The 27,647-nt window shown below is 37.1% G+C and overlaps 1 protein-coding gene across 1 annotated transcript in view; it reads left to right on the top strand.

Annotated features, from left to right (window-relative positions):
* luzp2 (leucine zipper protein 2) overlaps nucleotides 1–27,647 on the top strand; it is a 112,012-nt gene that overhangs the window by 66,406 nt on the left and 17,959 nt on the right. Inside the window, exons 2-4 of the mRNA XM_083553121.1 lie at nucleotides 10,802–10,913; nucleotides 14,374–14,444; nucleotides 26,043–26,124. Coding sequence (XP_083409247.1) covers nucleotides 10,802–10,913; nucleotides 14,374–14,444; nucleotides 26,043–26,124 — 265 coding nt within the window. The remainder of the gene's footprint in view (nucleotides 1–10,801; nucleotides 10,914–14,373; nucleotides 14,445–26,042; nucleotides 26,125–27,647) is intronic.

Below are 27,647 nucleotides of genomic sequence, written 5' to 3'. Positions count from 1 at the left end.
AGCGTTCATCCCAAAGGTGTTCGGATCTGTTAGAATTCTATAGCAGGAGATCTTCCACATCTTCCAACCTATGGAAAGCAGATCTTTATGGAGCTGGCTTTGGGCACAGGGACATCATCATGCTGGAACAGATTTGAGGAAGAACCACATATTTCTGGAAAAATCTACACATTTTTATTTAAATAGTATAAATATCCTAATGGACAGACCCACATTCCTTTATTTTCAAGAATTAAGCTGAGATCAAGTTTCATAAAAAATTCTTTTTTTGAGCTACAGAAGGTCGTCCTTTCGCCCGAGCTCGATCTGTCCGTCCTCATATTTTATCCGGGCAGCAGCAGTCAAATACAGGTATTTCTGGCTAATGGAAAGAAATTGATTTTTAATGTTCTCTCTCGTCTCCTCATGCTGGGAATCCATGTGACACAATTACGAATCCGAGGCTGTGAATAAATCCATCACGGCTCCTCTGGGTTTTTCCGAGTCATACAGATGGTTGCCAGTTAGGGCGTAGGATTGCGTTTGGAAGATATTTCTTTTGCACAAGATCGCTTGTACAGAACGCTGACTAAAGCAGAATGCACTAACGCTTATTTTTTATAATCATTTCGCAGTCAATTAATAAAAATAACCCTTTTTTAGATGCTAATAAAATAATTTGTCATTAATGGAAAAGTTTAATAAGAATCCAACACAGCAGAGATACAGAAGAATATTCCGGATGCTGGACGGAACACAGAACTGCACTGCAAGCTTTTTACAGGCAAATTATATATTATTTATAACGTATAAATCAAAAGGTGCCTTTTAAGCCGTGCACTCTGAGTTTGCAGCTATTAGCCGGTGTCGAGAACATGGCACGCTGCACTGCCTTTGGAACAGCCGACGTCATTTTGAAATGTTCATCAGCACTATTTTTCAACTGATTGATGACATCAACAAACTGGTGTGATTTGTGGAGCTTTTAAGCCGAGCGTTCGCAATCTCACTGATGCACGGAGACGGATTTGTGTCTGTATTTACTTCCTGTTCTCCTGCTAGAGGTTTGGGGATGTTCTATATATTTATATTTACTTAATAAAATGTCGAATTTTCCTTTTAATGTCTGTTAATTCCAGAATGAATTCATTTAGAGAGATGTGTATTTTTTATTGTTACATTTTATTAGCATAGAATCTGCTATCATTTATTCATTAACATTTATGGAGATTTGAAAAATTTCTAAAAGATCATTAAATTGTTGAATAAACCCCAAAATAGCCCTGAAAGAAGGTTAGAGATCTGGTTAATGTTGAACGTAGGGATTAACACGAGCGCTGAGGAGCATTTCTCACACACCTGTCCACCTTCACCAGAATGATATGGTAGGTGACAAGTTGGTGAATGTGTTTTGAGTCGTCTCCCAAGTGTTGCAGTTGAGCATCAGAGATCTTCATGCTGATGGAGAGCCTCAGTTTATCATTTGGAAATATCTGACCTGATATCTCAGGCTTCATTCATCAACACTTTCTCTTGTTTCTGTCTTCACTGGTCCACCATTCTGTCAATCACTCATCCCCTCATCCAATACTGTGCATGCGTAAAAAACATAAAGATCTCCATCCTGCGTTCTTTCTGTCTGATGTTGATTTCTTTTCTGTTTCTTTAAAATGGTGTGATGGGGTTAAAGAAATGTTTTTCAGACGGACACATTAAGAGGCAAACTGTTGCTAATCCTATGACTTGTTTGGATGCTGTAGCTTGGGTGTTAAGATGATGATGAACTTTTGATTGGAAGGTCATGGGTTTAAACTTAAGCACCACCAAGCGGCCCCTAGCTGGGCCCTTAAGCATGGCCCTTAACCCTTAATTGCTCTGCTGTTTAACTGAGATATCTGTAAGTCGCTCTGCATAAAAGTGTCACCAGAAATGTAAATGAAATTTTTCTTTTTTTGTTGAATGAATCACTAAAAACACACCAATAAAAACACACCAATAAAAACACACCTATAAAAACACACCTATAAAAACACACCTATAAATTGTCATTGTTTTTGAACATCTCTGTTCTTCCACATCACACTACAATGCAAAAATGACATTTACAAATTGTATTCATTTTTTTTGGTGGACAAAAATAAAAAAAGTAAAAAAAAATAGACAAATTTACAAATGTATCTGAATAAACCTGAATGCAGCCAGAAGAACAGATACAATATCATTACTGACTCTGATGCAGATGATGTTTAACAATGGAACTGCCTGAACTAGTGACTTTCCTACCATGAGTCAGAAAAGATAGATAGATAGATAGATAGATAGATAGATAGATAGATAGATAGATAGATAGATAGATAGATAGACAGACAGACAGACAGACAGACAGACAGACAGACAGACCCAAACCTACTCCAGCATGATAATGCTCCTGTGCACAAAGCCATCTCCATAAACATCTGCTTTCCATGTGCTGGAGTGGAAGATCTCCTGCTATAGAGATTCACTCTTTTGATCATGATTAATGTGACACCCTTGCCGCTGAATGAATCTCCACAAACCTCCACAAGCACTGGTGGAACATCTTCCCCAAAAAAAGGGATGTTATTCTAACAACAAATGGAGACTCAGTGTGGAATTGGACATTTAATTATAAAACCAGTGTGTAAATTGTTCTCATATTATCAATTTACACTAAAGAACAAGTAGAAGAAGCACAGAACTCCTTTTAAATCATCCTTTAAGTTTACTTCAGGAGCAGGTTTGTAAATATAATATCAATAGAACACAAATAGCATCCCAATGGCTTTGTCCTGTGACTCTGTGAGCACCATGAACAGTTTTACAACAATAAAAAAAAATGCATGTTCCTTTAATGCTGGGCAAATCCAATCCCCAGTGGCTGCAGGGTGATAATTAAATTGTGCAACCATGGCTAGCAGGGAAACATAGGAGCGCTGTACTCTGCTCGATAGCAGGAGGAAGTCGATGTGCTGTTAGTATGCTTGACTGTGCACTAATGCTGTTTTTTTTCACACTGTAACACAAATTCACCCAAGTGAGCGCCACAACGCCGACGTCCATGCAGGCGTCCAAATCACAGCAAGCTGGCGACTCACCACTCTGACCTACAGCAATTAAATAGTCTTCCACTCTAATTTATTGTCCTTCATAAGTGTTCTGGCTCTCAAAGACAATCCAGTAATGTACAGGTTGCCAGATCATAATATTTTCAGTAGTCTAATGCTCAGTCAGATGCCCTCATCCAGAGCGACTTACAACTGAGCAGTTAAGTGTTAAGGGCCTTACTCAAATCCCCGGCAGTAGCAGCTTGGAGGTGCTGGGATTAGAACTCAGAAAGAAAAGGAAGGAAGAACAGTTAAATCCAAGATCAACATACAAAAGAAGGTAGAAGTCGGGAGATCAACAAACAGACCAAGGCTATTCAGGGCAATACCAAAAAAACATAAACAACAGAGGTCAATATTTACATTTACAGCATTCAGTCGACGCCGTTATCCAGACTCACTTACAATGATCTCATTTATACAACCGAGCTGTTGAGGGTTGAGGGCCTTGTTCAAGGGTCAGTGGCAGCTTGATGCTGCTGGGATTTGAACTCACAACTGGGGTTGTGTTTTTTAGCATTTTTGTTAACCTAGGCAAAATCCCGATTGCAGATAACATACCAGTGCAAGCATGGGGATGTTTAGAAGAGATGCAGTGGAGTTTTAAACAAGATTGTTTAACAGGATGTTGGAAGGTGAGAAGATGCCTGAGGAATGAAGAAGGAGTGTGCTGGTACTGATCTTTAAGAATAAGGGAGATGTGCAGACCTGCAGTAACTACAGGGGAATTAAGTTGATCAGTCACACCATGAAGTTATGGGAAAGAGTAGTGGAAGCCAGGCTGAGGGAAGAGGTGACCATCTGTGAGCAGCAGTATAGTTTCATGCTGAGGAAGAGCACCACAGACGCATTATTTGCTTTAAAAAATTTTTTTGTTGTTGAGAAAAACAGGTAAATAATTCTAACTAGTGAAAGCAAGGGTGGTTCTGGATGCTGCTCACAATTGGAATTAATGAAGTACAAATACTTTGTTACTGTACTTCAGTAGATTTTTCTGGTATTAGTTTTTTACTTTACTATTTATTTTTCAGACATTTTATTTTCACTCATTCTATTTTTAACACAAATATCTGTACTTTCTACTTCTTACATTTTCAAACCAGACTCGTTACTTTAGTTTTAATCTGTTCGGTGACATGATCAATATTTTATCTTCTTATTGAGCCGTTTTCAGCTCATCAACCTGTTTCCTGTCATTACGCTGCTTTTTCAATCCACTGGTGGATCATCTCCTGTCTCTCTCTCACACCACAGACGTAGACTAGTTTCTGTCACAATGAGCAAAGCAGAAGACAGTAAGAAGTCTGGGGTTAACGTGGATGAGACAGAGGGAGTCAGTGATGAGAACATGACTGAGAACAAAGATGTTTCTGATCACCTGATCATCATCTTCTTTTCTCTGCTGTTGTTCTACATGGTGGATCTTTAGACTGGATATGTTTATTAGGTAACAAAATTTGAAATTTGTTTTGTATTAATATATTAATTAGGGCTGTTCAAAATTAACACATTCATAATGTTAATGCAAATTATTTTAACAGCACAAATTTCATTAACACAGCACATATTTCTGTTTTAACGCAAAACAGGTATATTCATGACGTCCTTTCTTTACTCAGATATCAAAAAACATTCTGTGCACCAAATCTGAAATCAGCACTAAAATCCGCCATGATGGACACATCCAACAATTTACCCTCTGGGTGTCGACAAACGCACCGGTGCGTTTTGTGGCTGTTTTTCCTCATAACAGCGAAACAAACTTATTACCCAGTCTTGTTTGATCGTACAGATAAGAGCAATACTTTATTAGAATCTGTGAAGGGTCTACTTTTATTTGTACACACTCATAATAACAAAAAAATGTTGTGCTTTTGTAAAATATAGAAAACGCACAGGGGGCGCTCTCTGCCGTCTCTCTTCACAGACACGTAAATAAAACCCCCTGCATCTCAGTAAATACTGATTCTGTAATCTGTATGAAAGTTATAAGAGGTGCAGTTTCTCTGGTATCACCTCATTAACTGTCCGTGTGGAAACATAGCCAAAGTTCAGTTTGGTGTCCTGATTATTTACGTAATTTAAAACACCATCATTACTTTAAAACAATTACAAGATTATTTTGTCTTCATGCTCTATGTTTGGTTTCACTAATAATAAACATGCAATAATCAGCAATATTTGTCCATGTTGATTAGAGTATTAAAAATGTGAAAAGTATTAATTTAAGGTACATTTAGAACAGATACAGGGAGGAATAATGGTTACTTTTTACTGAAGAACATGTCAGAGCCCAAACTTCTTTACTTTCACTTGAGTGAAAAAGTATAGCAACAATTTACCTGCTCAGTTATCAATTATAAATAGCGAGGCAGTATCCTCAAACCGCTCAGCATTATCATCTGAACAGAGCCGAAGTGCGTATATACGTCACAAATAAACAAAATAACACACAGCAGGTATACATTTATAATCTAATCAAGGCTTCAATTCAACTAGGAAATGTATAAGGACCATATAATGACATGGTTTGTGTGGAGGCCAAAGCTGAACCCTCACAAAATACAAAAAAACAGGAACTGTAGCTCTGCTGTTCCTATTAAAAATATATAAAATACATCATTCCAGCCACTGGGAAATATCTCGCCAATATTCGAGAAATAAAAAAAAAAACGAACACAGCCTTGGTGAAAAGAAAGGAGATTTTTTATTTCTGTCATATCTATAGTTTTTCTTTTCCTTTCCCAGAGGTGATGATTGTGTACTGAAACCTGCGATAGTTTATCGGATGCACACTGCGCTCAGGGCCGGAACTCACTCTCCTAATGTATGTTTTGTGACCTCTCTCCTCCGACCTATCCATATTGGATTTTTTTTCTTTTCACCGCACATCTGGTGCAAAAAACACATCCAACTCCTGCAGGATACAAAGCCAGCAAACGATTTATGGGTCCATATTTTTGACGTAGTAAACACCAGAGCAGCGTGGAAGAGGAAAGAAAATAGAATGATATTGTGCACCGAGCAGCAGTTCTCTGAATTTATTCCAAAAAATAATTACACTGAAGTCAGGTTCCAGAAAATGTAATACATTATGGAGCGTCACACAGAGGAGCAAACTCTCTGAGACGGAGGTAAAAATCTCACACTGAGCTCTGATGCTTTCCTTATTTTTGTTAATAGTTACAAAATGATTATTTTGATTGGGTATTGAGATTTGAATGGAAAGCTTCCTGACCAGGAAGTACAGGCATCAGTGAGAACGTTCTGGACTCTCTCTGTATTGTACTGACAATTACTTCCTTATTGATTTATAACATTCCTAAATAATGCTTGAAGATTAGTTTTTGTACGATTCTTAACTAAAGAACAGCAGAGAAACAGATTCTGTATTTTTTTCCCCTTTAGATTTCCTCTACATACCTGCTGTGCCTCCTTTTGTTTCTTCTTCTGAAGATTACGCTCACTTCGGCATTGTTCAGCTGATAGACCCAGGCAGAGCAGCTTCCAGGCAACAACGTGAAGTCTAACTCTGAGTCACAACTATTTTTTTGTTCAGCTGTACACGCCCATTACTGTTTAATGCAGAGAGATTTTATAAAGATGTAAACATTTATTCGCTATGATTCAAATATTCATCTATGTGTATATGTATATCATGTTATTTGAGCACGTTCTCTTCTTGAGAGCTTTAATCCTCTACACAATCTTTGCACATTGACACTGTACTTTATACTACTGTGTTCCCATGTCTGCGATTTCACCCCAGACATCGAGTTAGAAAAAAGAGCAAATGTGAAATTTCTGCGTGAAACCGAGCAAATCCTCCACAGAGACGTGTTTCAAGAGCCGAAGAACATCGCTGTGGAAGGCGACGAGAGATCAGGAACTCCAAACTTTTGATACCACCTAATATATACCATATCCTATTACCTTCTGCACCTTCTGCACATTATTCACTCTCACACCTGTACATCTGAACCCCATCCCTTTATTTAAAATACTGCTTTTTATTATAAATAAGCCACTTGTGAACTTTTGGTTGGATGTTAAGTGCACTTTATTGGCTCCTTACATGTACTTTACACAAAGCTAAATCCAATCTATTCTAATCTAATCTAATCTAATTCACATGCATAATAACAGACAAGGACAGCTGGAACTGAGCTCATTCTGTAAACTTCACTATGAGCTGAATAAATCAATATCCTTTAATATCATGAGTATCAGTACATGGGAATGAGCAACTCAGTGGTTAAGATGTTGAAGATGTTTCCACATCAACAGCCTAAAGATCCATGAAATTACTGAACAACTTCAGAACTTGGAGAATGGATTTGGACTGTAATTAATATCAACAGTCTGCTACAATGTGCTCAGGACCACGGTTTACATTTAAGCGTCCATCCTTAAACACCTCAACATGATGGAACTGTAATGAATGGACACAAGTCTGGTTCCTCTTCAGGTTTGTACCTCATTAGGGCTCAGGGAGTTTTTCTTTACCACAGTCACCACTGGATTATTCATTAGGGATGAATTTAAAGAAACACACTTATAGGCACTAAACATAAACATTCTTTTATAACTGCTTTATCTCTGTAAAGCTGCTTTGAGACACTGTCTGTTGTTAAAAGAGCTTTATAAATAAAGCTGAATACGAGCGCCTGCCAAATGCCACAAATGTGAGTGTTAAGATTTAAAGTCCATGCTGGCGTTTGTGGTGTCTGATGGGAAATGAGTCCATTGGGACCTGATACACTGATATATTGTATAACAGGGTCCTCAACCACCAAGCCACAGACTGGTACCGACCTGTGGATCATTCAGTAACGAGTCCCACAGAAACAATGTTTTAATTTAATTTTATTTCCATTTTATTGACTTTTCTGGTCTTCAGGCTGTTTTTTATTATTATTATCATCATTTTTGCTTATTCCAATTTCAGGCACTTTTTTTTTTTTTTTTGTCTATGCAAGAAACTCCTACTGATTCTGCATTATAGTAAATCCCATTCTCATTATTTCTGTAATTAAAATTTATAATTAAATCATGTAATAATAATAATAATAAGAATTTTATGATAATTTATTTATTATAATTTTTAGATTTTATTGCGCGTGACATTATACGGACCACAGACACAAAAAAAGGTTGGGGATCACTACCATATAATAATAAAATATATACAATAAAACAAAGCAGTCAAGATTTTTATGGTGCGAATAAAACGCATACCAGAAACACCCATGACAGAAACCTGGAATAATATCATTCTCAAGTGATGGAAATCAGACACCTATGGCGTCTTTATGAATAAATAACACGTCTATGAGTGTATGCTGTGACACATTTTGTTTATGTGTTAGGAACGTGTGTGTGTGTGTGTGTGTGTGTGTGTGTGTGTGCGTGTGTATGTGTGTGTGTGTGTGTGTGTGTGTGTGTGTGTGCGTGTGTGTGTGTGTGTGTGTGCGTGCGTGTGTGTGTGTATGTGAGCTGCCAATTCTCCCCTGGAAATCCCATCAGTCCTGAGGATCCATGAGCTCGATATAAACACGACCACATGCTGCTCTGCTCATAAAACATCACCGCGACACCAGGAGCACAAACGACAAACCCGGTTTTAGTAGAAGTTCATTTTCTATGTGAAGATCGAGAAATGTTGCTGTTTACATCGAGGTTATTTTGCTGTTTCTCTTTTTTTTTTTTTGCTTTGTCCACCCTGTATATAACATAAATATTCTGGTCACTTTACAGTCATAATGACTTTGTTAATAGATTGTTAATGGTCTTATACCTTTATTTCTTAAGTTCTGTAAAGCTGCTTTGTGACAATGTCCATTGTGTGTCCTCATAAACCTTTCATTTACATAAACACACCCTAATTTATTCACATAACCTCTTAATTACATAAACCTGCCCTTATTTACCCTCATATACTTTTTATTTACATAAACATGGCTTATTTTACCTTCATAAACTTTACATTGACATAAACCTGACCTAATTTACCCACATAGACTTCTCATTTACATAAAACCGCCCCATTAACCCTTATACACTTCTCATATACATAAATCTGCTCAATTTGCCATAATATACTTTGCATTTGCATTAATTATCCCTGCAGATATTAAATATTTATATCCTGACTATTTAGACCCATAATTAGGTTTGTAATTTTGTAGTGCGCTTTTTGAGATTTGTGATGATTCATTCAGCTACAAATGTACTTACAAGTACTGATGGAGGTGAGGTGAGGGGGATCCTGGGGTGCAGACAGCGTACATTCATCTGCAAGGTGTTTACTAGGTGTGGAGCTCTCTTGCAGAAGATCTTCCAGTCCAAACCATGGAAAGCAGAGTTTTGGGTTTCCGAGTTCAAGTGAATGGACGTACAAAACATCTTTTTGGAAAAACACATACGGCAGAAAAAATATCAAATCTAAATATGTCTGAAAAAATGATGGATTATATGTATGAGTTTGTTTGTTGTGAACGGAATAAGCTGTTACTATGGAAACAATAACGTGCCACTGTGAGTGCTGATCAGAACCAATCAGAACCAGCTCTGCATTCTAATAAAATAACGTAGGAAACGTGACAAGCATGACTTTGCGACACGTCAGATTTTATTACAACATGTTTCCCGTCTTCAGCGTGACGAGAGATCAGAGCAGTTTGATTCAGCATCAGTGCTAATAACCCGCTTCAGCTTTGACCCGTGACACGCCGTCACCTCAGACGTCTAACGAATAGCAACTCGTTTCCACTCTCAGGCATCAGCGGTGACTCAGAGCGAGACGTCTCGCTCGGGTAATGAACATATTTACTGATTTCTCCGGTGTCTGGGTTATGATTCGGTTATTGGCAGGAAGTAAATACTAATAAAAGCTCATGCGCTGCTCAGACACGGTGATTAATTAATGTTCTAACAAATACACCTCATTAATTAGTGACCTTTCATGTGTCTTTGATGTCCTGTTTATATTCTGATACTTTAAAGCTACAAAGCGAGAATATTTTTGCATATTAATTGTGTTCTCTCTTCTGCATCTTCCATCTTTGATTCAGACATGCGTTGTATTACTGCACATTTAAAGTATAGACAATAAAATACTGTTTAAACCAGAGAAATACTTTAAATGAGGTTTAGGGGATTTAATTACATGTAATAACATTGTAATAAAGGTGTAATAATGCAGGTTTTTTTATTCCACAATTTAATAATTACATTTCAGTTCAATTATTTAAACTAATGTGTAAAATCTATTATTATTATTATTATTATTATTATTCAATTCTTTAAAACTCAACATTATTCAGATACATTTTCTCTCGTTCAATTTTTTTTGGAAACACATTATGGCAGAAATTATGCAAATATATACATTTAATTAAATCTGAAGATTCTACATATTTACATACCAATTCTTTCTGTAATAATTCTAAATATTAATTCTAATAACTCTATAATTTTCCACGTAAATCTGGCTGGTTTGTGTAAAATAATTGTACACTGGGGTGAATTGGGGCTGATTTGCGACCTGGTATATGAGGGTGTTAATATACACTTTTTTTTATAGTGGAATCCCCCAGAATTTCTAAAAGTTGATCTCAGTTCAGTTATGTGTCAGAAGATCACGTCTCCACATAATACATGATGTTGTTCTTTTCTGCTTTTCTGTTTCTCTGCAGTTATGAAGTGCTGGAGAAGAAGCTAAAGGAAGCATTTACAGAAAGAACAGGGATTTTACGTCAACTCTCAAAAACTTCGAAGGAGCTGGACAGCATAAAGGGAAACCTACAGGTAAACTCAATTAACATAATTCACTTTTAATTTAAATAATCACACCTCATTTTATCCTCATAAACAACTCATTTACATAAACACACCCCATTTTACTCTTATAAACTTCTTATTTACATAAAAATTCCCCAATTTTCCCTCACAAACTTTAATTTACATATTTACAATTATATTAACTTTTTTTTTCCACAAATGCGCACCTTATTGTACCTTTATACATTCTTATTTACATAAACACAACCCATACACTTCTTATTTACTTTAACACACCCCATTCAACCCCCTAAACTTCTCATTTGCATAAAAACTCCACATACACCTATTATATTAAACCCATCCTATTCGACCTCATAAACTTAACATTTACATAAAAACGGTACATACACTTCTCATTTGCGTAAACACGCCCCGTTCAACCTCATTAATGCGCTACATTCACTTCTCATTTAAATAAACATGCCATATTCAGCCTAATACACTTCTCATTTACATAAACACGCTACATACACCTATAATTTAAATAAACACGCCCCATTAACCCTTATAAACTTCTCATTCACATAAACCTGCAAATACACTTATCATTTACATAAACGCACCCATACAATTATCAAACCTGTTGCCCCATTTCACCTGCATAAACATCTGATTTACATAAACACAAACAAATATTTTGGTATAAATGATAAAAGTTAAAATATACAAAATATTTCACACATTTTGTTGAGCAAAAAAAAAACTTTCACTTTTTACCAAATGTTCAGCACAAAGTGTGTAAAAGTCCGTCTGGACGATCCGCCTCAATTACTCACTTACTGACCTTTTGCTGATTTTGATTTCAGATTTTGTGCCGAAAAAGTCAGTCGGAATATAAATCACAGCTTCCTGATTCTCATCCGACCAAAACTACATCAATGTAAATTATAAACAATAAAATTAATATGAAAATAATAATAGAATAGAATAGAATAGAATGTGATAATAGAATCATATTTCCTATTGTGCATTTGTATATTAATAAAGAAAAATGTGTACATATATATTATTATATTACTTTAAAGTGATAAAGTACATTTACATATATTTAAAAAACTATTATTTTATAATATACAATAATACTTATGATGTTGCTTCTTTTAAATCAAAGTAACTAAGAATTACATTTTTATTATTCCTTAATAAAAAAGTATAAAGCAGTAATGTATATATCATATATCATGAATCTTTTTACTAGGAACAAACTTTACTCTAAATATAATAAATTAATCAGACTGAATCATTAATGCGATTTTTTTTAATTTAGTTAAAACAGAGGCAGTTGTTCAGAGTGAATAAGATCAGAGGAGAAGGTAATACGCTGATCTGTTGCCGGTGTGAGGATGTGACTCTGTTGCTCTTCTTCAGAATGTTCATCAAATAGCAGCCAATGGATCCACAGTGATTCACATATTTATATCTTTGAAGTCCAGTTTGTCTGGGCAGAGCACTTGGACGTTGTACCAGGGCTTGGCAGGGCACTGTAGCCATATTTCCATAAGCCTGGAGGGTGATGTCTCATCAGTTCCTCTATGTGTTTTTCAACATGGAGCTTCTTGGTCAGAATTGAAAATCCTTGTGTGTGTACCTGTATATGTGTGTTTTTTTGTTTTGGGACCTCTTTCAAAGCGTTATGTATTTGTGTGTGTGTGAGACGGGAGTGAGGTGGTTGGTGGTGGATTGGTGGTATGGAGACTTTGATCTCGCCGGATCTGCTGTAAAACATCAATGATCAACAGTAACCTTTATTTCAGATAAATTATGCACATGTAACCTTTCCCGAGCCGCTTCTGTGTCCTTCTGTTTATTTTTTACGACGAGACTGAGCCAGAGTCTGCCTTATTATCGTTAAACTTTTCCTGATGAGGGCTGTAATGTTCACCTCGGCTCTGACTGCTCGGATTTCTGCCAGCTTTCCATAAAGACACGATCGCACATCCATCTCAATCCACATGAAAGGACCATGTCTAATAATCCCTAGTTATACTTAACTACAATATGTAGCTAGTGATGAGTAGCTATTAATATGTAACAATATACATAAAGTTTTTTTTCTTCTATCTTATTACCTGAAGCTACTAAAATGTACTTCTATAACTGTCTGGTTTGGTTCAGCTACCAAATCAGACATCAGGAGGCTTCAGCGGACGTTCAGGTGCACCACTGCCCAACCTCCAAGATCTTTACTCCTCCAGAGTGGAGCAAAGGGCTAAGAGAATCACTTTGGACCCCACACACCGAGCCCACTCTCTCGTCCAACTGTTGCCGCTACAGAACATCGTCCACCAGAACAGCAGGCACACAAACTGTTTTTTATACTCAATTATAGTCAAATTATAGTCAAACAATTAAAAGATTCACAACTACACATTCTCGATCTGATACACTTATTCATAGAATCAGAATAGTACATTTGCACATTTGAAAATAACATCTGTACATTTATTCAAACATTATTTCTACTTCAGTTTATAGTGCATTATTATTTTATTGTCTGTTTCACTTATATTCTGTTATATTTTGTCTGTCGTTTCTTCTGCACTGGAAGCTCCAGTCACCAAGTCGTTTTCTTGTGCGTGTAAACTTGTTTTTTTTATTCTGATTCTGATGAATCTAGTAACATATCACCAGAGATACATTACAGCTAAAAATCTGTAACCTGTAATATTTATTTATTTAAATGTATTTAAATTAAGAGATATACAGTATAATGCTAGTATTTTGTAACTAGTCATATTTACTGTGTTGATCTTACTGGATTCTGAATCCTGATTGGTCAGAATGTGTTGATTTAAATGATTCAACAAAAAGATTAAATAAACCCATGATTGTTAATGAGGTGGTGAAGTTTTTCATCTGTAGAAAAGAAATGTTTTTATTTGATATTTATGGAAGGAGTCAGAGATAAAGCCATACATTTTACAGCATCTTCTGGAATAAAAAGTGAGGGACAGGGCGTTTATAGCTACTATAATGAAGGTTTGCTTGTTTAATGACTTTTCTGCAAAATTACATGTAAATATAAATGGATAAAAAGAGCACCATTGCTTATACTTTATAAATAAAGTTGTATTTCTTTCACTCTGTCAGTGATTATTTTAGTTTTTTAGCACAACACAGAGGAGTTTGTTGCTCACTTAGAAAACATGTACATGAGCTACAGACTTTTAATTTCATTCCGTCTCCATCTTTCCATCCAGATGAGTCAGAAACACAACAGATTTTTCGCAACACAATGACAAAGGAGATGATTACGCCTGTGTTCTCGCTCAGCCCTGGCGTTAAAAATCAAAGTCATATTTATTTAGCATCAAATCTGAACAGAATCTGAACATCTCTCAGTCAACAGCAGCAGATCACAGACACAAGGCCAATGTTCAGTCTGAAAAACATCTTTCATTTCACCTTTTTTTCCTTATTTTAGTCAATGAAGAATGACGACTCGGTGCCCAAAAAGGATGTGCAGAGGATTCTGGAGCTGAGTCACAAACAAAGGTACAAAAATAATTTCATTTATTTAAGAATGACACAAAGGATGACGAGTGCAAACTGTTCCAAGGTGCTGGATTGTGATTGGTCAGAAGGTATATTACAGCTCAATGATGGTAAAAGAAAATCGGAAAAGAATTAAGAATATTTTTTATAAACAGTGGCAAAAAAGAAAAGTGGTTGTATAATGTTCTGATACTGTGTTTGGTTAAGTAACAAATTTAGAGAAAAGGAAAGAAATCTTTTTTTTTTTTTTTCTTTTGGAAAAAATAAACTTTTTATATCTCTTGTTCTGATTTTGTAATGAAGTTTAAAAATGGACCTGATACGCTGATTTACAGTTTAGTTTTATTTAAGAACTGATGTAATTCATTAAAACACGATTCATGGAGTAAAAGTTAAAATACAGTAAAAGTTTTTAAGTTTTTGAAGTTTTTAAGTTGTTCTGTTTAGTTTAAAATTAAAAGTATATAAAGTATATAAAGTTTTCTTCATATTAGTTATGTGGATCAGATTACTGAATATATATCAATATGGTGAAGTTTGCAAAATTTGTAACGAAGTGTATATATGAAATAATATTGGAATGAGTCTCCAGTGTCTGCAGGTTCATATTAAATTTACTCATTCTGATGTCTTTTCTATCAATAGTGAAAATATCAGGGTCCGTCTGAAATCAAATTGGGTTAGAGGTTGAATAAGAACACCAAGATCTTAAACTCCAGTACCACCATGCTGTCACTGCTGGGCCCTTGATCAAGACCCTTAACCCTCACCTGCTCAGCTGTATAAATGAGATAGCTGTAGGTCACTCTTGATAAGGGCATCTGTTAAATGCTGTAAATGTAAAAGTAAATCTAGGAGGGTAATGGGAGATGATCAGGATTATGGGATGTTAACGATTAGAGTCATATGAGGTGAGTTCAGAGATTCACTCTGTTTATAAGAAATACTTTATTTATCTACATTTCCACACTTTCACTTTTAAAATAGTCCCCATGCACAGCAGATTACTGCTCCCAATATTCTTCTGGAACGGGTCCTGGAAGTCTTCTTTTTGAAGCACCTTCTGTGATTCGTGCCAGATCTCTGCGATGGTGTCAAAACGGAGACCTTTGAGCCGGATCTTTATCGTCAGGCAGAGGGTGAATTCTGCAGTAGCTGAATCTGGCGAGCAGTGTGGGTACGAAAGTCAAATCACGTGGATTGTTCTCCAACGAACATCATGCACGAGTTGCCGAACGATTTTGTAATTTTTGGGGGTTGAGTTCACCACGGTCTTCCTGATCTCACGTGGGCTTGAAGCGATGCTCTTCTGCTCTCTTAAAGCACACGTCCTGCTCGAAACACCTCGAACGACTCGTCGCAGCATCGCCTTGTGTCAAACGAGCGTCACGTCAAACGTCTCCGTGGCAGATTTGAGCAGTTTCATGCCGAATTTCATGTTTGCTCTTTGTTCTAATGTGGTCAGAATAGCACCAGTTAGCATCCAACACATCCAGAACCGGATTCTAAACTAAGGGAAGAATGAGCACAAGGCCAGACGCTGAACAAACAGAGTCAAATTGGATAAAAAAAATAACTGTGTGTGTGTGTGTGTGTGTGTGTGTGTGTGTGTGTGTGTGTGTGTGTGTGTGTGTTTTCTGGCTGTAGGGAATCGAAATTGAATTGTTATCCATTTGATTTGTGGAACATGCAGTAAATGTGGCTATAAACCGCTAAAAATTACACGAGGTGTCATTCTGAATATCAGAAAAAACTGATCATGTAAACATTTCGGAGTACAAAAGGAATAAAACAGTTCATGACATTTTTATTATGAAGGCACCAAAGCAAATTTATTATTATTTTTTTTATTCTTTGCACCAATTGATTTATTTTTTGCACGGCTCAGCTTTTTAGCCCGTGACTACACAGGGAACATAGCGTTTCTACGTCACAGGGAAAGTCAAGTCAAGTCAAGTCAAGTTTATTTGTATAGCGCTTTTCACAACAGACATTGTCTCAAAGCAGCTTTACAGAAAACAACAGTGAAGGTGAATGGTGTGCGTTTGTCCCTGATGAGCAGCCGTGGCGACTATGGTTTGTGCTGAAGAAGTTTTCTGAGCCTGCATTTTCACTCCATAGTCGGGAAGTAATACAGCCCAAGCTTCTGAACATGACCTAGCACTGTCTGTTATTAGCATATAGCTACAATTAAAAGCAAACATTGTTAAAGAATCCTTTATTTGGTCATGAGATCAAATCAGTGGTTTCGCTGCTTGCTGACAAAAAACCCAGGAACTCAGAATAATGCCTTTCTCTCATTGGATGGAAACATCTCTTTAATACACCCGAGTCACTCTGAAGAGCATGGTGTGTTCATGTGAGCAGATTTCTGGATAAAACTGAACAGAATCCAATAAAATTCCTTAAATCCCAGATTTATAGTTAAAGGATTTTTATTGTATAACATGAGACAGAGAAGACACGCGGTCACATAGTGTCCATACTCAGGTCAGAAAAACATTTTAGGAACCAAGGGAACATCTACATCTACACAGTAAACATGATTTCATTTCTGACTTGTTACTGAATCAAAATAGGGCTCATGTCTGTGTATGAATAGAACATAGCTTAGCTTGTAATACATATATAAGTGGCACAGGGGGCGTGGCCGAGCGCCGGTTTGTGAATGGAGGGTGAGGCCGGGGGAGACAATCGGTTAAAATCTCACACCTGTTGGGAATTTATCTAATCAGTGTTCTCTTTTACAGTGAGTGGGAGAAAAGAATAAAAAGAGTGAGAGAAGGACGCTGGAGAGAGAGATACAGAGGGACATGTGCGTGTGCGCGAAAGTGCAGAAATCTAATAGAGAAACATGGTTCTATTAAAACTGCCCCTGAACTGCTCGCTCTCATACTATATATAAACACACACTATTTAAAAGGCAAAAACACACAAGAATTAAACTTGTGTAAGAAGAAGAAGAGGAGAGAAGATGTGATCAGACTCCCTCACCCCCACACTCACACGTGGAGATGGAAGTTTAATGGTTTGGGGTTGTTTTGGAGCAGTGAAGATTCCAGAAAGTGAAAGTGAACCATCATGTCTCCTATTCCACACTTCATCACCGTGCAGTTCCGTCTGGACTGCGGCTCATCGGAAGCGACTTCACCGTACAACAAGTCGAAGAGCCGAAGCGATAAACACGTCTGAGTTCTGTAGGTGTTATTTAGAGAGCAGACAGACGTCTGGAGTGATATCTATCATGGAACCACCTGCCCAGACACCACACCTCAATCCTACTGAACTGCTCTGAGATGAAGAAGAAAATTTCCATCTAGTGAAGAACAACTTTAGAGAGTTTTAGAAGAGACACAACAAAGAGTTTCAGCTGAATGTTTGGAGAAAGGAACTGTCCTGGTGCTGAAAGTGTAAAACTGTTCTTCATGATAAGGGAGGAGTATTTTTTATAAAAATAAATTGGAAGATCTGGACATGTGTTTCTCCAAAAAAAAGTGCCTTTCAGAAAGGAAAATCTAGGTGTTTATATATATATATATATATATATTGCTAGAATTATGTATCTATTAATATGTATCTAGTAATATTTGGTATTATGTGGCTTGATTGCCGAGAGTTTCAGCTACAGCAGTGTTTTTGCTGTTAGAGTTTTAATGATTCTTTGACTTGACCTGCTTCATGCTCAGCCTTATATTCAGATTTTTTTTTTATATTTCCCCCATTAAGGATCTGCTCTTTATATTATTTATTTACTGTATTTACACCCCCGCTCCTGGTTTAATTGGCCGTACTCACTCTCCATGGACCGAGTTGCTTCAAGAAAATCAAAGAAGTTTGATGCTGTGAGTATCTGCCTCCTAAAATCCGATTGAGAGGCAGGAAATTAGAGCTTGCGCCCTTTGCACATGTATCGATTTTGTTTACTTGGACTCCCACGGATATCTGCAGTCTAGCACAGACTCAGCTGGACTATAAATCAGGGCAAGATAATCAGAGGAACGCTGCATGCTGGAATTCAGACGTTAGCATATGCAGGAGACGAGGAACAGATCGTTAAGTATGAGTAAAAATGTCCAAAAATCTAAAAGTAAGCTTGAAATACCACAGCAATTTGCCATCAATTCCATTTCTGTTTCTTTTATTGAACAATGTAATGTAATTGCTTTTACACTTTAAAGTAATATTTTATGTCGTGAATGACATTAAAGCAGGTCAGTTCCTGTTCTCACTTGTGTTATAGCTGCTATAAACACTCCATCCATCAGCAGCTTCTCGTTATTCTCTGTCTAATGAGTAAAATCTCCTCCATGCTGGAGGTGTTAGAGAACGTACCTCTGATACTGGAGACTCCTTCTTAAAAGATTAAACACGTTTATGAGGGTGGAATAAACTTTAAAAGGCAGTTTTTGCATCGCAGCCTGAACTGTGTGTGAAAACGGATGCTTTCAAAAACGATGACTGATTTGTATTCGTTTCAAAGAGCCAAAAAGAAAATAAACGGCAGGCAGAAATGTCAGAGCATCTGAAGTTTTCACGCATACCCAGTACAGGGACATTTTCAGACGTTAGCGTTTTCAGACGTTATGTAGGATACGACGTATGGACGTGAGTCTTTTTAACACAATTTTCAAATTGATCTGGATTCGTGTAGATGTAGCCTTAATTACAGTTATAGATTTTCATGTCACACTTATTCAATGTTAATATCTTGGGCAATTATTTCAATGTTATAACAACAACAACAACAACAACAACAACAACAACAACAATAATAATAATAATAATAATAATAATAATAATAATAATAATAATAATAATAATAATATTAAAATAAAAATAACAATAAAAATAATAATAAGGCTACATGTGCAATAACTTGTACAACTCTATATAAACATATCAACTTAATATATACCTTAAGATGCATATTTTATTTAAAATGTCGTATATTTTATTTTACTTGAGTCTTTATGTTTGCAACCCAGACATTTTCCTATGAGATTAATAAAGTGTTCTGATTCTGAACATCTGTTGATATGGAAAGTGAAGTTTATTCGAACAAGAGCATTAATATAAACCTGGGTTATGTCAGCAGATAATAAACAAAAAAAATGTGGATCACTTTCCTTAACTTATACTGAGGTTCTGCTGATTTCGATCTTCAGAACAGGATCTGGGATGTAAAATGTGTCACATCTTCATTTTTCAGAAGCTTGACCCAGCGAGCAGCAGATCGAGGGCAGGACTCAGCTGACATTATACAGATGTTGAAATATCAGGTGAAATGTCAGTGTGTGGAATATGACAATAATCCTGGGTAGAAGGTAATAAAGATGGTTTGCTTTGGCTTCCTGAAAAGCATGTTAAAGATATAAAGGGCAATAACAACAACAACAACAACAACAACAACAACAACAACAATAATAATAATAATAATAATAATAATAATAATAATAATAATAATAATAATAATAATACACTCTAAAGCAGTCTCCAAGGAGGCCATGTGACAAATAAACGCTTCCTGGGAGTATATTTATAAATTTTTGTGTGTTGTTAAAAGAAAAGAGACAGAAAGGAGGATGTTTGTGCTCTGGTACTCGGGTATTTGTACTGGTGATCTGAGACTCAGTGCTTCTGCTTTTGTCTGGTGCTTCTGGGAAGATAAACAGACAAACTATACAATTATTCCCAGCTGGTGGGCATTGAATCTGGCACGTCTCCACCTTCCTGGTTTCTTCAGGCATCTTGTATTCTTCCCCAGACGAGCTGTCATACAGGAGGGATAATTACGCTGATCGCTCTCCAGTCATGTGTGCTTTGTGGTGGCGCATCTTTTACTTTATATTTTCGCTTTCTGCTGTTTGCTTCATTGGCTGCCGTGCTGGCACGGATTCATCTGCTTCTCTGTGGTGCCATTAAGAGAAATCCTGAGTCACGGTTGTTGTTGTTTTTATTCAGCCCTTTATTGCCCGGTGTTTGAAGATATGAAGATTCTCTGAGCGAGTTATCACTTGGTCCAACCTTGTGTTCCATGTTCAATTTGCCTTAGTGTTTGAAGGAGCAACCTAAAGAGCTTTATATCCAACCTCAGGACTTTTCCAAACTGTTTGGAGGCAAACAATTGTATATGAGGTCTTTGGATGTGGTAGCATTGAAATTTTCCCTTCAATATAATCTAGGAGACTCAAACCTGTTCTTGTGCACAAAGCCAGCTCCATGAAGATCTGCTTTACATGGAAGATGTAGAAGATCTTCTGCTATAGATCTGCAACCCTATTGAACACCTTTGGGATGAATGTGAACACTGAGTGCACCCCAGGAACCTCCTCACCTTCTCACCTTCATCAGTACCTGACCTTTCTAACACCCTTGTGGTTGAATGAATCTCGACAAATCTCCACAATATCTTTTGGAACATTTTCCCAGAAAAATGGAGCTCATTATAAGAGGAAATAAGGATTAAATATGGAATGGGATGTTCAGAAAAAAGCACATACCAATCTTATGGTCAGGTGTACACAAATGTTGTGTTTTAATTGTGTCTTCAGCTGGAATTGCAGGTGAGAGCATTGATTTACAACGTCAGAATGTGCTGTTTTACAGGATGAAGTTCTAAAAGGAATGAAAAGGAGTTTGTAGACAACATGAACCATCAGAAAGTCCCACCAGACTCAGTGGACATAAAAGTATTGACACCCAGGCTACTGGATTCACACTTGACTTCATGATGAAATGGACTCATCAATAATTGGATTTGAGAAGGTCCATCAAAGGAGTGTGAAAGACAAAATGGTGACAGACATACAGTAGGAGGTGGTTTATATGTGCTTTGTTTACTATTTATTTTAAACACCTACAAAACAGTTTTTATCATTGTGGTTATTAAGTAGTTTTCTTGGACTGGTTTGATTTATCGTCATGAGGCATTGGTAAACAAATAACATGTATAAATATATTTGTGGGAGGAAATTGAATTGCAATTGAAGTTGCATTAAACTCTGGGGGTGGGACTAAGATAGAGCTGTCACTCATACCCAATAGAATAGAAACAATAAACCCAGTAAAACTTAATCAGCCTTTTAATAGCGATGTTTGATGTGATGATCTGGGAAAGACAGAAGCTCTTGGTTACTGATCAGAAGGTCAGGAGTTTAAGCCCCAGCATCACCAAACTGCCACTGTTACAGTAAACTGTTGAACAAAGACCATAACTTTCTGTTCAGGTGTCAGATTATCATCCCTGACCAGGCCCTGCACTCCAAACCCAGTTTCCAAACAAGCTCAGATGTTTGAAGAAAAAAGTTTCTCTGTACTGTACTGACAAATAAAGGCATTTTTGAAGTGACCCTAATGTTGGACTCCTTCAGAAAAAATGTTCATTGGATCAGACCAAAAGCCCTGGAGACCGAAAACCAGCAATGCAACCATCTGCATACAAAATGTAGTTATACGTCAGCCAAAATGTTGAACCTGGTACGATGATGGTTCTGGTGCTCAGACAAATGTGCCTGATTTAGCAACGAATCGATATTCCCTTGGCGTTTGGTCTACATTTCATTTTGTCATAAAAGTTACAACATGCCTAAAGCCCAGGCAGGCTGAACCCATTCATTATTTATTATTCATTTTTATTTCAGTGAGGTCACGGCGAAAAATAGAAAAGAAATTCTGCTAGATAATGTTGAACACAAAAATAGTTCGAGAAAGTGAAAAGTGTCGATCAGGAGCTGCATAATAATGATACTGAACCGGCGATTCATGATGAAGAATTTAAATGTAGTTCTCAGTATTGAGCTTCCTCTCAATCGTTTGGGATTTTTGCTTAATTTTCTATAACAGCAGCACAAAGTTCTTACGAGGTGAAATCAATAAGATTGCAGACTCGCTATTTGTACAAGAAAATACTTTATTTATCAATGTTTCCATACGATCACCTTTAAAATATTCCCCATGCACGGCAATACAGCGCCCCCAGTGTTCTCCAGGAACGTGTCCTGGAAGTCTTCTTTTTAAAGCACCTTCTGCGATTCGTGACGGATCTCCGCAATGGTGTTGAAACTGAGACCTTTAAACAGGATCTTTATCTTCAGGATGAGGGTGACTTCACCTTTAGTCTCGAGATTTGTTGATACCACTTCGCATTAATGTGCTTGATCTGATGGTATAATTTGAATTTGTGATGTTTTTACTAATTTATAGAAGGAGTCTCCAGTGTCAGAGGCATAGTCTTCCACCATCTTCAGGACGGAGGAGGAAACGATGCTTCATTGCAGTTTCTCAGTAACACAATGAACTCTGTTTTTTTCTTAATAACTTCACAAGAAAGTGAAAGAGAAAAGAGAAGCTGCAGAAGGAGCAACTGTTTTTAGCTGTTTGGCCTAAAGGCATTTTTTCTGGTGTGGAGTTTTTCTTACTTCGGTTTTGTTTCCTCGTAAAACCGCCACCTCGTGTTTTAGAAAGCGACAGGTTTGTAGGAGGTTCCAGCGATGATCTGCCCTGCACAGGAACTGTGAAAAAAAGTGGCAGCTGTGCTTTTCGCCTTTGTGTTTGAATTGTGTGTGAACACACACACACACACACACACACACACACACACACACACACACACACACACACACACACACACACACACACAGTTACACACACTGTAAAAACTGTCATGCTGAAAAATCACAGCACTCAAATGGTCCACGAATCTTTTCAGTGTGATTTGTTTTTATTTTTTGTATTTCTCATAAACACAATATAAAGAACAACAGAAAAAAATGCACATATCACCTTTAACTGTACCTCGAATCCAGGTTTTCAACAAAACCCTGAAAACCAAGAGCTGGTGTTAGAAGACAAACTGTTACAGGTACAAAGCTTGTCTACCTACAAACAGTTCTGTAGGTCTGGAGCAAAACCCAGTGGATGCTAGAAGATCTAGAAGGATTGAGAAGAATAGCATTTCGCACACGATTTACGAAAATAGAAAATTTTCGTAAATCGTTTTAACTCTTGTTTCTTTCGTCTTTTTCACCGTTGCTGGACACTGAAACAGAGCACATCCGTCCTCTGACCTGCACTCGTCCACATGCCCACTGCCACATTACAGAAATGCTAATTTCTCTGTTTTGCTAAATGATGACGTTTATGTAAAATTATTGACATGTTACAGTACACTACCTCATAATGATCATTATTCTTTAAGAGTCCTGGGCAGGACAGGACATGTCTCCACTTTCCATTTAATAAATTTACAATGGAGTCATCAGAACTCATCTCCATCGTCATCTCCAAGTCGTGGACTGACTATATATATATATATTTACTTGGGTTCTAGAGCAGATAAACACCTGGATGTTTTGTGCTCGTGATCATGATTTGGATCTGAGAAAGGATTAGATGTTTTGAGTGTTCAGTCAAAATTTGGACAAGTTGGAAAGCTGGATGTTTGATGTATATGATCAGGTTTCAAACCAAAAGGTCTTCTGAATATTCAATATGTTCAGGAAACTTTAAAAACTCAGTGGTTTGAGTTTCAAGCCTCAGTACAATGAGCAGCTTGGGAAAGTAAACAAATTGATGGATTATAATTTATTTATTTTTTCATGTTAACTTATTAAGCCAAATGGGAATGTTGACATTTCTCTGAGAAGCAACACATCAAAGAAGATTGCCTCTTGACAAGCTTGGGGAATCATTTGCCCTGAACTGATACCAATCCATCTGGGAGATCAAGCAATATCCTGCCAGTGCTTTCCTCAAAAATAATGTTTGGATGATGAACAGAATGAAGGACACAAGTGCAGTTTACTTTCTGCTTGTAACGTGCTTGCAGGAATTTGTTATGTATAAATATATATTTATATTTGACTAAAAGAAATGAGTTTATTAGAGCAACAGCGCATGTAGGATGTTTTGGAGACAAGGTGAGGGAGGTGAGATTGAGATGGTTTGGACATGTGCAGAGGAGGGACATGGGGTATATCAGTAGGAGAATGCTGAGGATGGAGCCACCAGGAAGGAGGAAAAGTGGAAGATCAAGGAGGAGGTTTATGGATGTGGTGAGGGAAGACATGCAGGTAGTTGGTGTGAAAGAGGCAGATGTAGAGGACAGGGGGGTGGAGACGGATGATCTGCTGTGCAGACCCCTAATGGGAGAAGCAGCAAAAAGAAGAAGAAGAAGATTTATATATAGTACATATGTGTAGTAGATATCTGTAGCACTAAAATACTGTAAGTAATTGCATAATTGATCTTTTAGGTTTAAAGTGTTGTGAGGTCTAAACGCTAACACCTTGCAGTAAACAGAAACGAGAAATGACTGTGTGGTCCCTCCATCATTAACCCTCCACCCTGACCATGGCCCAGGGCCATTATTACTGCTTAAACAAGACTAATACAATACAGAAAACCAAGTGCTAGTGGACTACGCAAGGAACAATATCAGGAATGGAACACTGTGTGTGTGTGTGTGTGTGTGTGTGTGTGTGTGTGTGTGTGTGTGTGTGTGTGTGTTGCTGTTAAAATAAATATCTAAGTGACATCACATTGTAATTTTTATCCATTTATAGTTACTTTTTACAATTAGCTCCTGTTCTCACATATGTTATAAACAGTCTTTCCTTCAACGTAATGCACTTCTGCGCGACACTGGCGTCCTCCATAACGCACTTCTCCTCACTGAGCTGTTCATGTTCATGTACAGTATGGTGTGACCGCAGCTGGTTGGGTTCACACAGTTTATGGCCTGTTTGTTCTTAATACAAATTTTTCAATGACTGACCATTTCCAATTATTTTCCAGAATTCTGAAGGAAACTCTGAAACCCCAGGGCTATGGGAATGGCCAGGTCACATGATGCTCGTTAACCAATTAAATAATAAAAGTACACAATTTACTGCAACATCAGCATGTGATATCTCTAAACTCTCAGCACAGTGAGGGGAGTTTGTGGGTAATATATTGACATCATGTGACATCACATGCTCGTGAAGTCACAGTGTCACAGACTTGATTATTAAAATTTTCTCTAACTTCCAACCCAAAAAAAAGCCTTCTTATCTGTGCTATAGTAAGATTAAATATGTAGATTTAAAATAGGGCTATTTGTGTTATTACCAGCGTTGTTATGGTTACGGTTTCTGATATCAGAGTCAGAATTCTCTCCAGGCCATCGCTTTGTCTGCAGGAACATAAAAACACAGAGTGTAAAAAAACCCAAAAGACAGTGTTTTGTTTGCAGGTAATAGCGACAGGAAGTAGTTTCTGACACAGCTCGCCATTCTAAGCTGTGTTTACTTTTGATTTCCTTGTTGCCTGCTTTATTAGTTTTCTCGTCACCTTGTTTTTCATTTCGAGTCCTAGAGCTACGATCGCCGCAGAATCAGACGAAAATGTTCTGCCGCTACACATCCTGTATGAATATCCCAATCAGTGCCTTTTACTAGAAATGACCTGCATTATGACCCCACAGGGGCAGAAATGACACTTCTGACTCCCATGTTCTCATATTATCTCTCTCTCTCTCTCTCTCTTTCTCTCTCTCTCTCTCTCTCTCTCTCTCTCTCTCTCTCTCTCTCTTTCTTTTCTTTTCCTTTTCAATATCAGAGAAGAGATGAGATCACTCCAGGCAGCTCTTCAGAAGCAACTGGACGAGGCAGCAGAGCGAGCTGAGAAACATCAAGCCACGGTGAGGCTCCTGAGCAAACAGAGGTTATAAAATGAAGCGGTTCTGCTCCAGCGATTCATCAAACAGCTCATCATGACAAAATGTACATTTCATCCACATGCAAATCGCGATGCACGCATCATTTTTTTTTATTTTGCATTGAAATGAAGGTCTGGTTCAAGTGTTTATATTATTGACCTTCTCCGTCTGCGCCCTTCCCGTGTCCTTTCAACACAAAACTTATTATCAGGGATGTTTATTACAGTCGCAGAGGAACAGCACACAGAGGGGGCCGGATTCTGCCCGGGGTATTTTATCCCTGACTTATAGAGGTACAGTGTGTTAATTACAAAACAGACACAGAGCACTAGAACTTTTCTCCTCCTGCTGTGTTTTGAGAAAAAGAGCTGGACAGAGAGAGAGAGAGAGAGAGAGAGAGAGAGAGAGAGAGACAGAGAGAGAGAGAGAGAGAGAGAGAGAGAGAGAGAGAGAGAGAGAGAGAGAGGGAGAGAGAGAGAGAGAGAGAACACTTTGGGATACGAGGAGGGGAAGGCGCTGTGTCTCGTCTAGAATAAGAATGAATCCGTGCGGGGAATAAAAATGAGCATTAAGATCTACTTTTCCTTCCATGAGCAGCTCCGAACCGAGAGGCTTCAATTAGAAGCACACTGACCTCATGACCTTCTGATGCTTTAACTCTTATTTACTTTACTACTGACCAACTCATGAACATATTTACCTTCATTTACTTTCAATTTTACTTATTTATACAGTGTTTCAGGTTTATTGCCATTCGCACAGGTACGTTACAGTTCATGTAAATGTTTCTCAAAATCAGTCACAAAAGGTTTATACAATATTATATGAAATAGAATAAACATAGACCTTATAATAACATTTTTTTTTTTTAGTTAAAAAATATATTTTTTATATATTTATATACACACACACACACACACACACACACACACACACACACACACACACACACACACACACACACACACACACACACACACACTTTTTTCAGTAGCAGTACTAGTAAATAATATTTCACATTGTATGAGTAATATTGCACGTTGTTGACTATACATAAGTCACACTGCAGTATTAATATAAATATAATATTAATATTGTACTAAACACTAAATCTTACTTTTCCTTATTTACTTAAACACTTTAAATTATTCATCACCTTAATAATACATCATTTCCAGCCTACTCATGTATAGTTGACCACACAGTTAATAACGTTAGTTATTTTTGTTTGCTTTTGTTTTGCTTTTAAGTTCGCTTTACTTTATGATCTATAATTGCACATAAATACCCATTTGAACGTACTTATACTTACAAAATTACTTAAATATATAATAAGTTATGCTCAATACATCTATTACCAAGTTATTTTCAATTTTACTGGTTTTACATACTTACTTACTTAGTTATCTTATTTTATTTTTGCTATATTTGTACGTGTTCCACTAATATAAGTACTTAATTATATTTAACAATAAAGATTTATAATCACTAACTTCCTATGCAAT

This window comes from Silurus aristotelis, assembly GCF_946808225.1.
Source record: "Silurus aristotelis genome assembly, chromosome: 10".
Lineage (NCBI taxonomy): Eukaryota > Metazoa > Chordata > Actinopteri > Siluriformes > Siluridae > Silurus > Silurus aristotelis.
This window is presented reverse-complemented; position numbering and strand designations above follow the sequence as displayed.